The sequence below is a fragment of the Octopus sinensis genome, linkage group LG3 (assembly GCF_006345805.1).
Source record: "Octopus sinensis linkage group LG3, ASM634580v1, whole genome shotgun sequence".
NCBI classification, from domain to species: Eukaryota; Metazoa; Mollusca; class Cephalopoda; order Octopoda; family Octopodidae; genus Octopus; species Octopus sinensis.
In genome coordinates, this window is record NC_042999.1 from 12,813,126 (window position 1) to 12,829,728 (window position 16,603).

At 34.8% G+C, this 16,603-nt stretch overlaps 1 protein-coding gene and 1 long non-coding RNA gene across 9 annotated transcripts in view; both read right to left on the reverse strand.

Moving 5' to 3' along the window:
- Positions 1–16,603, reverse strand: part of LOC115209688 (DENN domain-containing protein 5B) — a 224,355-nt gene that overhangs the window by 16,734 nt on the left and 191,018 nt on the right. For 5 of the 8 annotated variants that reach the window (XM_029778171.2, XM_029778166.2, XM_029778165.2 and 2 more), the window contains 3 exons: positions 6,551–6,677; positions 5,248–5,498; positions 4,340–4,485 (listed from right to left, as the gene is read on the reverse strand). In XM_029778171.2, coding sequence (XP_029634031.1) covers positions 4,340–4,485; positions 5,248–5,498; positions 6,551–6,677 — 524 coding nt within the window. Of the gene's footprint in view, positions 1–4,339; positions 4,486–5,247; positions 5,499–6,550; positions 6,678–9,938; positions 9,975–13,224; positions 13,291–16,603 lie in introns of all 8 variants that reach the window. The other 3 variants (XM_029778167.2, XM_036500860.1, XM_036500859.1) reach the window with 3 other exon arrangements.
- On the reverse strand, positions 7,374–9,932 carry LOC118762402. Its single transcript, XR_004998147.1, has 2 exons — positions 7,680–9,932; positions 7,374–7,625 (listed from the first exon to the last, which is right to left on the reverse strand). It is a non-coding gene; the product is annotated as an uncharacterized LOC118762402 (long non-coding RNA).

A 16,603-nucleotide genomic window follows, 5' to 3' on the forward strand; every position in this document is an offset into this window, starting at 1 on the left:
TACTAAATATTTCTACAAAAAATGCACTAAACTGATCCCAAGTCCAGCATGATGTCATTATATTGAGAATGTTGTTTATTCCTTCTTGCTGTTTTAATATGTGGAGATCTTGTAGGCAAATCAAGTGGATATTCTTGTACATGTAAATTTCATTTTTCTTTGAGAAATATTGGTCAAATTCCACGAATAAAAATTATATTGTGCAATGAATATAATTTTGTAGACTATTAAAGTCAGATGTCATGTTTATTTTTTTCTGATTTTGAATACTGTCAAGATAACTTGCATCAGTGTTTACATATTTTTAAAGTTTTTTTCCTCTCTCTTTTTTCATAAAAAGCTTACCCCCATGATTTAAAGACTGATGCTAAAAAAAAAAGAATTTGGAAAAATTCCTGTAAAAATGGAGAAAATCCAACTTAAGTAGGTGCCCTGATTCGAAACTGCCTTTTACAAAAGACCATTAAAATTATATTACACTGGTGTCATGTCCCAAAATATCAGGATTCATTTACCTCCATACCTATTACAAATGTGCTAAACTCAATTTCTTGTGGCTTGCAGTTTTGAATTTAGCTAGGTCTGGAAACACTGCAAAATGGACCATTTGTTACAAATAACAAAATAGGCTTTACATAAATATCTAAAATATTGCCAAAAGGGGAAAAAAGTTTTCTTTCCAACAACCTGAAAAAAAATAAGACAACTACTATACCACGGTCACTATTAATTTGTATCATTTGAAGATGATTATCACCTGTTTCAAAGTTATGACATCACAAATACTTATTCATTTAGGTTAATTTAGGCAAGATTCCAATCAATTTGCTGACCATTCAAATTATCAGGTTTCTTAAAATATTCATTCAAATTTCTCAAATGAGGTATCAAAACATTTCATTTTGGATGCTCTCCAAGAAAACATACAGTAAAAATTACATTTAAATACTTTTAAAACTTCATAGTAACACCTATTATAAGTTGGAATGTGTCACATACATATTTCAACTAACCTAAAGTTTGCATGCATATATACCTGACAACTGGTGAAGCAGCACCATAGAAATAATTACAGGGGTATCAAACTGCTGGACCAGGTAATGAAGGTTACAGAGAGGATCATATCACAACTAATTAGAAAGAGAGTTAGTGTAGGTGAGATGCAGTTTGGTTTTGTGCCAGGGAGAAGCACAACCGATGCTATATTCCTGGTAAGGCAACTTCAGAAGTATTTAGCTAAAAGTAGACCTCTGTACTTGGCATTTGTTGTTATGGAAAAAGCCTCTGACAGGGTCACCTGCTCTTTTATCAGGTGGTCACTGCAGAAGCTAGGGATAGATGAGTGGATAGTGAGAGTGGTACAAGCCATGTATAGGGATGCTGCCAGTAAGGTGAAGATTGGCAATAAGTATAGCAATGAATTCAGTGTAAAGGTAGGAGTTCACCAAGGATCAGTTCTCAGCCACCTCTTGTTTAGCATAGTCCTCCAGGCCATAACAGGAATTTAAGACTGGCTGGCCCTGGGAGCTCGTCTACGCTAATGACCTTGTTCTTATACCTGAATCACTGCTTCCACACCTGAAATTTCCTCTCTAGGTCAGGTAAAGTCTGGAATCTAGGAGCCTTAGAGTTAATTTAGCAAAGACCAAAGTTCTAGTAAGTAGGAAAAGAGACAAATCACAAGTCATCTCAGGTAGATGACCCTGCTCGACATGTAAGAAGGGTATTGGCACAAACTCCATATTTTGTATCCAGTGCACATGAGGTGTGGAGGTATCACGGGAAAGTTGACAGAGAAATATTCTTTGTATGTGGCAAATGTGTGGGTACATTAAGCACTAAAAATGTGCAAGAAAATAAACTACCTCAAACGCTTGGTTGGGGGTGGTCTTAGAAGTAGTAGGTAGCTTCTATTACCTAGGCAACCAAGTTAGCAGTAGAGGAGGAAGTCCTGAAAGCATAGTTGCTAAGATAAGAATGGGCTGGGTGACGTTCAGAGAGCTTCTACCTTTGTTGGTAACTAAGGGCCTCTCACTCAGAGTGAAAAGCAGATTGTATGATATCTGTGTACATACAGCTATTTTATATGGCAGTGAAACATGGGCTTTGACTACAGAGGACTTGTGAAGACTTGAATGAAATGAAGCCAGCATGCTCTGCCGGATGGGTAATGTCAGTGTGCATATATGACAGAGTGTAAGTGATTTAAGAGGAAAACTGGGTATAAGAGGCATCAGATGCTGTGTGCAAATGACAACGGACCGGGAGATGTGGTGCTTTGCTGTGCCTGATAAGATGCGTCAAGCTAAATAAAATCCCTGTCTTCCACACATACAGGCTTGTCCTTTCAGGTGCCACTTAAAAAGCACACCTGTGCTGGTGCTATACAAATGCACCCAGCAAACTCTATTAAGTGGCTGGTGTCAGGAAGGGCATCCAGCCTTAGAAACCATGCTGAAACAGACAACTGCAGTTTGGACGAACGTCCGGCAGCTGGCCAAATCCTGTCAAACCATCCAACCCATACCAGCATGGAAAATGGATGTTAAAAATGACGATGAGGATGATGATATATACTCTTTTACTTGTTTCAGTCATTTTGACTGCGGCCATGTTAGAGCACCACCTTTAGTTGAGCAAATCGACCCCAGGACTTATTCTTTGTAAGCCTAGTACTTATTCTATCGATCTCTTTTGATGAACCTCTAAGTTACGGGGACGTAAACACACCAGCATAGGTTGTCAAGCGATGTTGGGGGGACAAACACAGACACACAAACATATATATATATATATATATGCGTGCACCATCTGAGTGTGATCATTGCCAGAGCGGCTAACTGGCACTTGTACTGGTGGCATGTGTAAAAACATTCAAGCGAGGTTGTTGCCAGTACTGCCTGACTGGCCCCTGTGCAAGTGGCACGTAAAAGCACCCACTACACTCTTGGAGTGGTTGGCATTAGGAAGGGCATCCAGCTGTAGAAACTCTGCCAGATCAAGACTGGAGCCTGGTGCAGCCATCTGGTTCGCCAGTCCTCAGTCAAATCGTCCAACCCATGCTAGCTTGGAAAGCGGATGTTAAACGATGATGATGATGGATGACGAGGCTTCTTTCAGTTTCCGTCTACCAAATCCACTCACAAGGCTTTGGTGAGCCCAAGGCTATTGTAGAAGACACTTGCCCAAGGTGCCACGCAGTAGGACTGAACTCAGAACCATGTGGTTGGTAAGCAAGCTACTTACCACACAGCCACTCCTGTGCCTATTTATACATATATGCAGAATACTTCCTGCATATATAGCTAGATGTATGACTGCTACTGGTGTGTCAACATAATGAAATAAAGTGTTTCTCTGAAGAACTGTTGTGGATCTGCATCCGACTGCAGACAATACAAATAACCACAATGGTAAAACGTGTGTAGGGAACAAATGCTATAAATTGCATTTTGTGTTTATCATAGTTTTGCTTCTTATATATATATATATATATATCATCATCCTTTTCATGTCTGCTTTGCATGCTTGTGTGGGTTGGACATTTTAAGAAGAGCCAACAAATTAGAAGACTCTGCCTTGCTCCACTGTCTCAGCTTTGGCATGGTTTTTATGGTTGGATGGCTTTCCTCAACACCAACCACTTCAGTGTTATTGTTGTAAAGGAGATTCATGGTCACCTCCTTTTGTACCTGGGTGAATGGAGGTGGCTGGATTGGTGCCAGAAAGAGAGAAATATGGTGATGCTAATGTAGCAGGACATGTCCCAAAGGAGAATAAAGACAACATGGTGACCGGAGAATCAGGGAAAGTGTGTGAGGTTGCAAGAGCTGGAGAGATGAATGGATATAAGCAAGGGCTGACATGGGGGTGAGTGAATGCAGTGAATGCAGGTGAACAGGAGTGAGTGTGGCTGATAGTAAATATGGGTCGGTAGAGAGCGATAAGAATGGGGAATGGATATCAACTGGGTAGCCATTCACCCCCGCCAAGCCCCATACACACAGTTTGCTTAGTGAATGGTGGGGAGTCACTCCCTGCTAGTCAACTGTGAGTAAATTTATGGAGTTCTTATGTAATTTATCCAACATAATCATTTCTATGTTATGTCGTTTGAAGCAGAAACAATATGAAAGTAATGCTCTACCGATTCTGGAATAAGTAATTCTCAGCATATTTCATACTTTCTTTGTATTGTATTGATTTAGGTTCTTTAATTTGATCAAGCGAGCTTTTAGGTGAGAGCTACGACTTAGCTTGTTAATTTTGTGATATAAGGTAAATATCTTTTACACACACACACACACACAGCACATTAAAAAAACAAAACGAATCCAACCTCAGATGTATATTCCAGGCATCCTTTTGGAATTTCTATAACTCCTGTTTCTCCAATTTGTCCAGCTAAACTGATCCAAGGGTTTGCACTGGTTGTGAAGCAGCCAAACTTGGTACTTGGGTAAATTAATACTTTGTAAGGAACAACTGAAAATAAAAAATAAAATAGTTTTCACTAACAGATGTCACAGTGATACACATTTTGTATCTCTAATCTCCTAAATTAGAAAAATAATTATCTGGATTGGTTTTGGTAACGTTCCAAAGGTGCCTTAATAAAGTTATCAGGCAAATTAAAAAAAAACAAGAATATAACAGTAAACAAAGGGTAGGGGTGTGCAGTTATACTGAATATGTTTGTGAACGCTCAACTGTTAAAAGAAGTTTGCTGCAAAAACTGTCTTTGGAGAATTTCTTTCCAGGGAATGGTTTTACAGCAATGATCCTTCAATGCTTGAGTGTGCATGAATTGGTTAAATATAATTATGCACACTTACATTCTTAATCATTGCTGCTTAATGAGCTTCTCATTAATTCCAGCTTGGCAAAGCTTTGCACACACCAGCAAATTTACTATTTGCTGTTTAAATATAAGAAGAGCAGTTCTTCATGGGCTGAGAACGACAGATCCAGGGCCTGCGGAATACAAGTCCTACGGTCTGATGATGTCATTCATGGCCCAATTTTCTCAGTAGTGGTCTTTCCATGTTTGAATGAAGACGTGTGTTAAATAGAATTAATTGTATACATCTATATTTCAGTCATTGCTGTTTAATGTGCTTTTAATTAATTAACCAAAAAGTGATTTAATGAAAACTAATTAAGACAGCTTAATTAATATTTCCAACTCTAGGCATGAAACAAGTTAAATAAATGGTGGATGTTGTAAGGCATAAAGGCTGTTCTTACTGGTGTTGGTGAAGGTGTTTGTGAAGCAGAAATAATCAACAGCATTGAGAGAAAGAAGATGGTAGAGGAACTGCTCGCGTTCTTCTTCACAACGCATAAAGGCATAACGCTTATATAAGCTCTGCAAAAGCTTGGCATCTGATAGTAACTCCTTCAAGTGTGCTGATAATGTCTTTTTTTCCAGTGCCAGACGCACAAATGCCCTGGCAAATCCTACGTCGGTTTTTATATCAGTCATTTGTTTTACTTTCCTGAAAGAAGCAAGAAAATAAAATAAAAATACGAATTCAGAACAGACAGAAAAATGCTTTCCAATTAATTATTCTAACAACAAAATTACTGAGGATTCTAAAGCAATAGTCGTGTCAAACTTAATACCAAAATGTTGATACACAGCAACAGATATGAAATCATCATCCTTATCATCCATGACGGGATGGATTGGATTCTTTGACACGATCCGAAGACCACGTAGTGCTCCAATGTCTGCTTTGGCATGGTTTCTGTGGTGGAATCCTTTCCTAATGCCAACCTCTTTACAGCATGCTCTGAGTGATTTTCCTACCACCAGTACCTGTGAGGTTGGCAAGTAGCTCACAAAACTACAGACCACATGGTGGTGGGGAAGCTTTATGCTAAGAGATGAGAGGAAGGAAGGGCCAAAGCAGAATAGATTATTTGCTGTAGAAGAACCTCATGACTTTTCACATTTTAGAAGAGAGGGTGGAGCTGGTGAGATTTTAAGCATTTATTATTTTTAAATGCTTTTGTCATTCAAACCTTTAACATGAATAAATAAATAATAAATATAACTTGTGTCTTTGGAGGGTCATTACACCAATAACATGCACTGGTTCAATATCACTTCTTTATTGTTAGTGAATTGGTTAAATATCTAACCAACTAATTGTTTGTTTAATATGCTGGTTAAGCAATCAATCTGTTGTTAGTCAAAGTTCTTTTGTTGCTTTCATGACCTTCTATGAATCTATATCATCATCATTTAACATTCACTTTTCCATGCTTCCATGGGTCAGACAAAATTTGTTGAGGCAGATTTTTCTCAGGCCAAATGCCCTTCCTCTTTACAAAAAAATATTTCTCCATGATCAGACATGCTTTGCATGGAAGATTTAAAATCAATGACGTTGCTTGTTTGGCCTGAGGCCATAGTAGGAGACTCTTGTCCTAGATATCATGCACCATTAACTGTTGTTCCATTTTGTGCTTGAAAGGGTAAATTTTATGTTTTCTACAGAAACAAAGTCAGTCATTATCTTGTAACTAAAATCAAGCTACTTACTTCACATCAAATGTTAAAGATTTTGGAAGTGGTTTCAACACAGGTAGCTCTGTGCCACCTTTACTTCTTGAACGACGATGAGTTGGGGCTGCAGGCTTTTCTTTCTCACCTTCAGCACTAACTGCATCTAGGGGAGGAAAGGTAGTTGTTGAACATTTATATAAAGCACACCGACAAAAACTATAGCTTTAAATGAATTACAATAAAGAATATTGGACATAAGAAAACATTTCATTCCTGATTTACGGAAGCCTGGAAAATTAAAATGTTCCAATTTAATTACAAACTTGAAATTCATGACAAAACTTATGGAAATTATAAAAGAAAACAGATATTGCTTTTCTGATAGTAAAATTGAAAATACTCTTGAAACAAAGTTATAGTCTAGAAACCTTACTTCAAAGTTATGATTCAACTAACTTGCTTTAAAGTCAGCCATTAGTATCATAATGGCTATTGTTAAAGCGTGCTTGTTGTACAATAAGAATTTTACCAGAAATCATAACTTCTTTTCTCATATTTCACACAATTTACACTACCAAAATGTCACATATATATATATATATGCATACATACAGACAGGGTCTTCAGGTAAGTAAGGAGTTGTAATTTGCCTGACAACTCCATGCACCTACAAATATTCATTATATATATGTGTATGTTTTATAAAACAAAGGATGAATCATGCCATTTAAATTTACAGTTGATCTATGCTCTTCTTCATAAGATTAACATTACTTAAGATAATTAGTACAGTGTAAACAATTGATTTGAATATTTTATAAAAATTATCAATTCGTAAGAACATTTTCTTACTATTCTCCTTCCAAAATGGTAACAAAAGAAGAAAAAAATGCCAGTTAAATTTGGTAGAAAGTCAGAAGATGACTGTGGTGAAGCTGGAATAATAAAAGTTTAACTAACTTGGAAAGAGATCAAAGTCACAAGTGGTGAGATTACAGAGTTGATAATCAGTCTAACGATGCAATATAAAAGGAGAAGAACAATAAAACTAAAAAACAAAAGAACAATGTGAACATTCATCAAATGTCTACAAAATTTATATTGTTTACACCTGTTATATTGTATACACCTGTTATATTGTATACACCTGTTATATTGTATACACCTGTTAAGGGAAATGAGAAGAATGTGAATTAATAATTAAAACAATTAACCAACATTGATATATTGTTAATGAAGCTAATTAGATAAATTTAAAATGGCAAACTGGATTATTTTTGTAATTTGTTTGGGCAGGGATCAGATTAGAAGTTGAGAGAGCTAGAAAATGATTAAGCCAGCAGCTAAGGTGGAAAATCAGAATAGTTATAGCTATCACATGGGAAGGAATTCTAAAGCAGTAGCTATATACATACATTATATATATATATATATATATATATATATATATGAAGAAATTCTACAAAAATATAGATATCAAAAATCATTGCAAAAGCAGAACACATGGAGTAATAAATTGGTTGGAAGGAAAAGAAAAAGGCCAAATAAAGAATCCTTAAGGGAGAAAAGAACAATATATTATTTTTAAAAAAACTTTAAAATACTACACACAGTTGTAGAAAAAAAATTACCAAAGGTAACTTTATATATAACTACAGGCATTTTACTTGATTCTAAATAATTAAGTTGGTGAAAGCATTTTCAATGCTTCAAAGATTAAAAACATGAAACATGTAGTGAAAGGAAAATAATTTTTTTTATTGTAGTGAAAGGAAAATGCTATTAACATCATTGTGACCTCTACAAGTGCATTCTACTAGTAACTTGCCAAAGGCTTGGCAATCAAATAATAAAATAGACATACAAAAGTTTGTTTGTTGGAGCATAATAATTATCTTCATCATAAATATTTTTGTTTTTATCATAAGAAAGACAAGAGGCTCAGAGAAACTTCTAGGCTAAAATCAGTGAACTCCCCCCTTCAACTCTTTCACAACAAAATAAGGAAACCTTTGAACTACAGCAACAAATTGTTTACGTTATTAACCCCTTTCATTTCCATATTTCTGCCTTTGTTTTAATTAATTTTGAAAATAATGAAGAATTTAGCAATATGTTCTTGTTTTGTCAGTCTTTGGAACATGAATTAAGAAATTTTCAAAGGTTTTAATCTCGATAATTTAAAACAGGATGTATGTATCGTAGAGCCAGAGGTGATCTGAGATGGATTGGCATCTCAGTTAATAATGCTTGTAGTCCCAGTTTAACTTGTTGAGACAGTTAACTTGATTGATTTGAGGGAAATAATCAGAAGTTATAGCCGAGAATATGCCAAGGGAATCCAAAGACCTAACTTTAAAGTTGCAACACTTTCATTAAATGGAAACTTTATTCTTTTTCTGTAGACACATGATCAATTATCATGATAATTTATGATCAATTATCATGGGTACATAAAACAGTGAAAATTAAAACAATGATTTACATATTCATTCATAACATATTTTGGTAGATTTTAATATATGTTAGTGACTCTTGTATCTCAGCTTTGGAGAACAACTCTTTTCAAATGATGTGATGACAATATACTTGATTCAGTAATATAAAGACAGGTGTTCTTGGCATTATTGCTTTAGTATCAATTTATTATATTCATTAATTTATATATTTTTTATCTACAGGGATGAAAAAGCAAATTTAATTTTCATCAAATTTGAACTCAGAAGTGAAAATAGCTAAATTACTCAAAAGTCTTTTGGGTCTGGTTCTTAACGACCTCTGCTAATTCACTTCTAAGACAATGTGACTCATCACAATCAGTGTGTATGCATCGAAACCAATGTTATAACAAAGATGATTACATTAGATGACAATATTCTTCTCTTATAAAAATTAAAGAATTTATAAATGAAGGGAGTAATTGTAGAAGCTTTACAGAAACAGGGGAACCCCTCCAAATAAAAACGACAACAAAAAAGAGCTAAAAATATTCATTCTTATCAAGCAATGAACAATGATTCCAGATATTTCTACAATGTGAAGAGGTTTACTAAGATGCTACAGTAGAATAGATAGTTATGGTGGAGAATTAAGTTGTTCATAGATTGCACAGAGAAAGAAACATTTGCAGTTTGTCGATGAAGAGTCTCGACATTCTCATCAGATCTCTATCAGTTTGTGAAGAGAGAGAGAGAGCAGTTTGTGTTTGTTCATCTACAGAAATGGACTTTGACAGAAAAGTCCTTGTCATTCTAAACTAAGTGAATTACACACATACATAACTAGTCCCATACCATCTTCAAACTAGATATTGTGCTCAATAACAGGCAAGGCTGCTCGCAATATATAGTGCAAGGAGCTACTTCAGAAAAGAAGAGGACAAATAAGAATGCAACAGCTAAGATTTAAAAACATTTTCACGTACTAACAATACGTTTTCGCAGGATGAACCAGATCATTGCTGAAAATAAAAGTTGAAAGTAGGTTCTTATCAGTGTTTGATTACTGAAATTAGTAAACAAATTTATAATTTAAAAATAATAAGCTGTTCACAGCTTATTAGGTTCTTAATACTCCAACATTTCATCAATCACAAGTTACAGCTTTATTTCACTAAAAGTCACTAAGATGTAGGTAATCCCACTTGTGATCCCTCAAAAGATTACAGCTATTACAAGGGAGATAATTTTGTTATAATCTGAAGTAGGATTAGAAACTGAAATTAAAGAAAGTTACGGAAAACAATGCATAGAATTCACATATTTAATATTTTTGGTTTATTTGATATGAAGTTCTTAAATTTTCTTGGCATTCATGTATAGCATTATTTCATTATTTTTAGAAATCATCAGTATAACATAACCTACCACAGTCATGGCTTAGGCCACTTCTGTCTGAAACTTATCTACATATTATAAGATGTTTATATTATCAATATCAATATTTTTTCACTTATTTAAAATTGATGACCACTTTGAATCAGTTTAGCTTAAAATATTTAAAATCATACAAGGAAGAAAACTGGAAAAAAAAAGATTATAATAAATTAGAAATATTAAAAAGGCATTTTAGGAGGCAAGCTAGGAGAACCTGTTTGCATAAGCAACTAAATAACTGCATATCTAGTGATCCGAACTACAGTCATGTGAAAGGTAACTACTGTATTATAAAAAAGGAAAACCATGATGGGATGGAACTACTTGTTGGGAGACAACAGAAGATGCAATCAAGTTTTAGATTTTTTTTAATCATTATCCTTATTTCAACATCTGTTTTTCCATGCTTGCATGGGTCAAGCAGAATTTGTTGAGGCAGATTTTCTACAGCTGGATGCCTTTCCTGACACCAAGCCACACATGTTTCTAAGCACCTTGGCCAGAAATGTTTTGCATAGGAAACTTGTAAAAAACAATATTGTTAGTATGACAGTAATTCTCATTTGATGTCAAGACAATAATACAAACAGGCACACAACACACAAACAGGCTTCTTTTAGTTTTCACCTAAATCCAGTCACAAGGTTTTGTCCAACTGGGGCTACAGTAAAAGCCACTTGCTCAAGGTGCCATGAAGTGGGAATGAATACAGAACCAAGTGGTTGGGAAGCAAGCTTCTTAACTACACAGCCACACTTGCACAGAAAGAAATTAGAATGTAATTTAGAATTATTGAAACTATTCAAGTTGAATGGCAGGAACGTTGTGTGCTAATTGATAACATCATGTGTTAATTAACGACATGATGATAAAAAAAAATTGCCTTGAGACACTGAAAATGTAGCAAATAAAGTGAAGAAGTTTTCTTGAAAGATAATGCAGCAGGGGGTTTGGGGGAGGGAGGGGGGGAGGAAGATGCAACAATGAGAATTGGGTGCAGTAAATGGAATAATTATGCCAAGGATTGGACACAGCTCAAGAACACCTTAGAATACTTGGATAGTAGATAAAAGAGGACATTGAAAGAGAGAGAGAGAGAGAGTGTGTGTGTGCAGAAGCATGTGAGTGAGCAAGTGTAAATGACATGAAACAGTGTCACTGCCTCCTATTTTGCTAATATGAAAACTTTTGAAAGCAATGAGTTGGTAGAATTATTAGAGAGTCAGACAAAATGTCTAGCAGTATTTCTTCAGATCCTTCCTGAGTTTGAATTCTGCTGGGGCTGACTTTCTTTGCTTTCATCTTGCTGGGGGTTGCCAAAACAAAGCATTGACCATTGACAGGGAGCAGCGTAATCGACTAACTGTCATCCTTCAATAAATTGCTGTCCTTGGGCTTCAATTAGGAACAGTATTAGACAAAGACTTGAAGAACAGCTTAGACTAACTAAACTGAGAGTAAAGTCTAAAATTATATTTGGTTAAACTAAACTAAATAACTGAGTATTTATAGTCTAAAATTAAGTTCTGTTGCCATGGTAGAAACCCTGTAACATTTTTTTTTGATCAATAGACACAAAAAAATCATCATCATCGTTTAACATCCGCTTTCCATGCTAGCATGGGTTGGACGGTTCGACTGGGGTCTGGGAAGCCAGAAAGCTGCACCAGGCCCAGTCTGATCTGGCAGTGTTTCTACAGCTGGATGCCCTTCCTAACGCCAACCACTCCGTGAGTATAGTGGGTGCTTTTTTTCTAATTGAATTTAGTGTCTATCTTCTTATGACTACCAATACCAAAATCAGTTATTTTGGTTCTTGATGTAGAAACATTAAAGAAATTGGTTTTATTTCTGCAAATCAAAATAGCATGAACCTAGTAAGGAAGTCTAGTAATAGAAAGAGTAGATAAATTTACTGTAATTTACTGAAACTGACATTTCATTATCGAGCTTGTTAATTCCAGAATTGGTTAGAATACATTATTTCTTTAGTTTACAAACAGTTGTCAAAATACAATCTATTATTTATTGTTTGTTTGCTTTTGTTGTTGTCCAATAGTGACCTAATGTAGTTCCTCTTTTCAGATCCTAAGATTCAAGGTCTTGACAGTTAAGCAACACTAAAATTAAATACACAAACTCATAAAACACGAGCTACATGAGCAGACAGGAAAAGAAACAGGCTGTTACATTTTATACACTGGCAACAAACATGTCAACAGTGTACACCAGTCCAAACCAAGAAGAAGAAAAAAAGGTAAAGCATTAGCTACAAGGAGACACCATTAACATCTGCTTGACTTTACCAGCAACATACTAATGGTTGTGTCAAATATGGGAGATTCTTTTGTCTCAGCATGAACAACCTAATAACTGTAAATTGAAGAAAAGCAGAATCCTCATCGTTTCACATCTGTTTTTCCATGCTGGCATGGGTTGGATGGTTCAACAGATGCCCAGGCTGCAGTCTGTTTTGCCATGCTTTCTACAGCTGGATGCTCTTTCTAATGTCAACTACTTTACAGAATGGACTGGGTGCTTTTTATATGGCACCAGCACCGATAGGGTAACCGAGTACCTTGCAAAACAAAACAGGCAAAAACCCCACAACTGGGAGTGGGGAGTAGTGTTGAGGGGACGGTGGCGTTATGCTAGTTGAGAAATTAAAGGTATAGAAGGAAGATGCAAGATGTTTTGTAGTTAAGGGAATGTTATGTTCTTGTTTGAGGACAAAGAGGGAGACGCAAGAAATTGCTTTTGCTTTTTTACAAAAGGGAATGTTATGTCTTCATTTAAGGTTACAACAATTTAAGTGCTAAATTAGAAGTTTCTTACCAGCATGTACTTCCCCATTATTATTGTAAGGAGAATTATCTTGAATGGACAATGCAGGCCACAAATCTACACAAAGAAAGAAGACATTCCTACAAATCTCAGAATTTGTGAAGTCACAAACAATTGTTTTCTGGATCAGTTGTTGAAATTTGTGGAATAAACCTCCTGCTGTTACAGGAAAGTAAATTCCATCTCCAAGAACATTTACTAGCAGAATAAATGATCCTCAGAGAATAGTTACTTAAATATGTACTTTATTGAGCCACTTTGATTTTTCATGAACTTTCACCCAGTGATTCCGTTAATTATCTTGCTAATTAATTGGTTTGTATCACCAGAATAGACTAAAGCAATCTAGTTAACCATCTAACATTCTCAAGATGGTTTATATCTTTCAAAATGCTCTCATTTTTAGTTTGCATTTGTTCTTTCTCAATTACAATGGATGATCCAGACTTGAATGAAATAATAGACATTTAGTATGTAAAAGTAAAACTTACACCCACAAACATCACACAGAAAGACATAAAACATTTATTTCTCTACGGAAGATGTGAAAATTGATATGGATTGTTTCTCTGTTAATTATGAATTATCTTCACTCATTTTCAGAATGAGATTTACAGTAATTTTATACCTTTAAAAGTAATTCCAGCCCTTAATCATAACATAGCTATCGAAATAAAGACAGAAACTGTAAGAAACATTATCCATCTACTGATCTACAGAAAAACATTCAATGGGATTATCCAACATTTTACCCATTTATAAATAAAGCACTGAATAGAATGGTGACTTAGTTATCACCTAAAATGTTTGTCTCAGAAAGGGTAAGTTGTTCTAAATAAATAAGGAAGAAGGAAAAACATCTTAATTAAAATATAGTAAAAGGTGATCTGCCTACCATTGAGTGTGTATATTAAAGAAAACAAAAAATTAAATCAGAAATAATAAAAAGGGATTAATACGACATATAGCCATTGTTTAATGAATTTGTCATGTGACAGTCTTTGATTGATGAAGATAAATTTCAATTGATAACAATCTTTGATCATTAGTAATTTCATATTAACTGTTGATGTCAATAAAGATGGTTGTCTAGTTGAAGGGTGTGAATTGGTTACAGTTTCATACAGCTTGTGTTGAGGTTGCTATTGTATAAGAAGAGTCTGAGAGTAAAAGATCAGAAGTAAACAACATCACTTGTATGACAGGGGATGCTCATTCACAATCCTCGTGTGATGTCAAGACAATGGTACATACAAACACACCGACACACACACAGCTACATGATGGCCTTCTTTCAGTTTCTGTCTACTATCCAGTCACAAAGCTTTAGTCAGCTCTAGTAAGAGACACTTGCTCAAAGTGTTGTACAATAGGACTGAACCTGAAGCTATATGGTTGGGAAGCACATATCCATGCCTGTACCTTCAAGTAATAATTATTTAATAAGAAACCAAAGGGAATATCTTGCCCACTTCATGGATTAAGGAAACATTTTGTTCTGTGATAAAGTTTTAATACAGATGAAAGATTAAGTATATGTCTTCAGTTAACTAACTCAAGCAGATATTTTATAAAACAAAAACTGCTAAATAAAAATAATAAGATTGGTACTTGGATTCCATGATAAATAATGTTCAATTTTCAAAGTTTATAATTTGCAGAAAAAGACTCTGTGAGACCTTTGACAACAGACTGCTGCCCGCTCTCACATAATTAATCAGAGCAGACAAGACCAAGTGCTCCGCGAAGTAAAACAATAACAACTGTAATAATAATATTGAAGGATTTCAGACAAAAATCATGCCTTCTCATCGATATGACTATCCTAATCAATATCAATGTATCTGTTAAGACCTACGAAAAATTGAGCAAATATAAAGACTGAAATGGAATATAAATCTTGACATAGAAATTGGCAAACTGTGGAATCTCAAGACTAAAACAATACCTGTTGTCATAGGTATCCTAGGAATGATAGCAAAAGGGGCTGTTTGTCACCCACCTCAGATATAAGGAAACCCCAAAATGGAAGACATTTTTACAAAATAGCACTCATGGGAACTGAAAACTATTGTCTATTTAATTCCAAAAACATTTTAATCTGTAAACATTTATCAAAAGTCCTTTTAAATGCACATAATAGCTCACACCTTTTACTGTTATCATAAGATCACACTATCATTTTATCAAGTTACTCTAGAAGAATACTCTGTGCAAAACCAAAAATATGGCACCCTAGTTATAATACCAACTTGAACTTCTAACTTGTCTCCTGAGGTCTCTGGGTGAAACTTGCAGTCCATTTGTATAAATACAAAGCAAAAGCCAAACATGTGATAATTAATAATAATAATAATAATAATAATGAGTTGTGGCAACACAACCAGGTAGTGAAAGTACTACATTGGAGACTGTGCAAAAAGTTGGGGCTAGAGAGAGGCAAGAATGAGCACAAACCACAGAGAGTGGCAGAGTTGGAGACTAGCAAAATCCTCTGGCATTTCCCAATCCAAACAGATCAGGTGCTAAAGTATAACAGACCGGAACTAGTAGAGGTGGTGGACAAAGTGCACCACATATGCTATGTAGTTGATGTTAGTTGCCCCTTTGACCCATGAATAGTCAAGAAGGAAGGCGAAAAGACAGATAGATACAACCCTCTTTAGTACAAAATAGCCCAGCTATGGAAAATGAAGAATGTGAAGATACTGCCAATTATTGTTGAGTCCTTGGGAACAATATCAGAAGGCACCAAGAAGAATATAAAGGAAATTGGAATAGAGTGCCCAGTAGAACTGTTACAAAAGGTTTGTCTCCTTGGCATGGCCAGAATAATCAGAAAAGTAATAGATAGTTGAAAAGAATGAATAGCATGGTACCATAGCTTGCAGGTAGTAAACCTGCCACACATGCAAGACTCCAAGAGTTTCAACAAAACCTATGGTAAAGAGAAAATAATAATAATAAACATAAAATAATGAAAAGAAATTTTGTTTTGTCGACACATCAATATTTTAATAAAAATATTGACAGTAAAATCTGTATTTCTGTGGAGAAATAAAAATGTTAATGATAATTAGCAATGAATAGGTCAGTTAGTGAGAATTGCAATTTCAAAAAATAAATAAATAAAATATATTAAATTGAAATATTTATAAATGCTTAAAAGCTAACGACATCAATTTGTAAATCAGTTTTTACAACAAATAGTTTCTGAAAAGCTGGTAAAATATATAATGATGGATTGCATAGAATATACTGAAGAAGGAAAACAATTTTAAAAATAAACAAGAAAACTTTCCTGAAAACAAGTAAACAAAATTAATTTCTAATTTTATTCATTTAAAAAAAAACAAAATCTATTCTGGGA